Source organism: Galeopterus variegatus, unplaced genomic scaffold (assembly GCF_000696425.1).
Source record: "Galeopterus variegatus unplaced genomic scaffold, G_variegatus-3.0.2 Scaffold9682, whole genome shotgun sequence".
Classification (NCBI taxonomy): Eukaryota; Metazoa; Chordata; class Mammalia; order Dermoptera; family Cynocephalidae; genus Galeopterus; species Galeopterus variegatus.
The window spans coordinates 1-615 of NW_007735793.1; the positions used below are offsets into that span (position 1 = coordinate 1).

The 615-nt window shown below is 59.0% G+C and overlaps 1 protein-coding gene across 1 annotated transcript in view; it reads right to left on the reverse strand.

The window, feature by feature from the left end:
* Positions 1 to 13: 13 nt before the first annotated feature.
* Positions 14 to 615, reverse strand: part of LOC103609492 (GRAM domain-containing protein 1B-like) — a gene marked incomplete at its 3' end in the record, with an annotated part of 63992 nt that continues 63390 nt past the window's right edge. Inside the window, exon 4 of the mRNA XM_008593806.1 lies at positions 14 to 224. Within this exon, the coding sequence (XP_008592028.1) occupies positions 14 to 224 (211 nt within the window). The remainder of the gene's footprint in view (positions 225 to 615) is intronic.

Below are 615 nucleotides of genomic sequence, written 5' to 3' on the forward strand. Positions count from 1 at the left end.
GGGACCCACTCACCTTGGAGTTTTTGCCACCACTCCGGCCGGACTGCGAGGAGCAGCTGCGCTGCACGCCCTGCTCCGGCGTGGACGGGGACTTGTCCGAGGAGTGGTCTGAGCCCTTCTCCACCATAGCGTCTCCGTCCTGGTTCTGTGGGGTCGGTGAGCGGGACCGCTTCCGGAGGATGGGAGAGCAGGCCGGTGTGCTGCGGTTTGAGTTACTGGCAGTGCTGCAGGGGCAGATGGAGAGAGGGAGTGGGGTGGAGAGAGAGGAGGAGGAGAGGCAGGCAGTCAGTGATTGGAGGCCAAAGACGGGTCGCAAGGAGCTGGCTGGCTCAGGGAGCCAGGGTGAGGGGCTCCACCCCAGGGTGAGGGAGAAACAGGGGCCCAGCTAGGGACTCACTGCCCCGTAATACTGCTGCTGGCCAGGAGAGGGCAGTGGTGCTAACATGAAAAGGGAACTAGGAACCGGAGGGGCAAGTAGGGCAATTAGACATTTAGATATCCATCCATCCATCCATCTGTCCATCCATCCAGTTATTGCTCAAGCCCCTATTATATGCCCCAAACCACCTAGGGCAAACAGAATTTACAACCCGAAAGATTCGTTAGAAATCATCA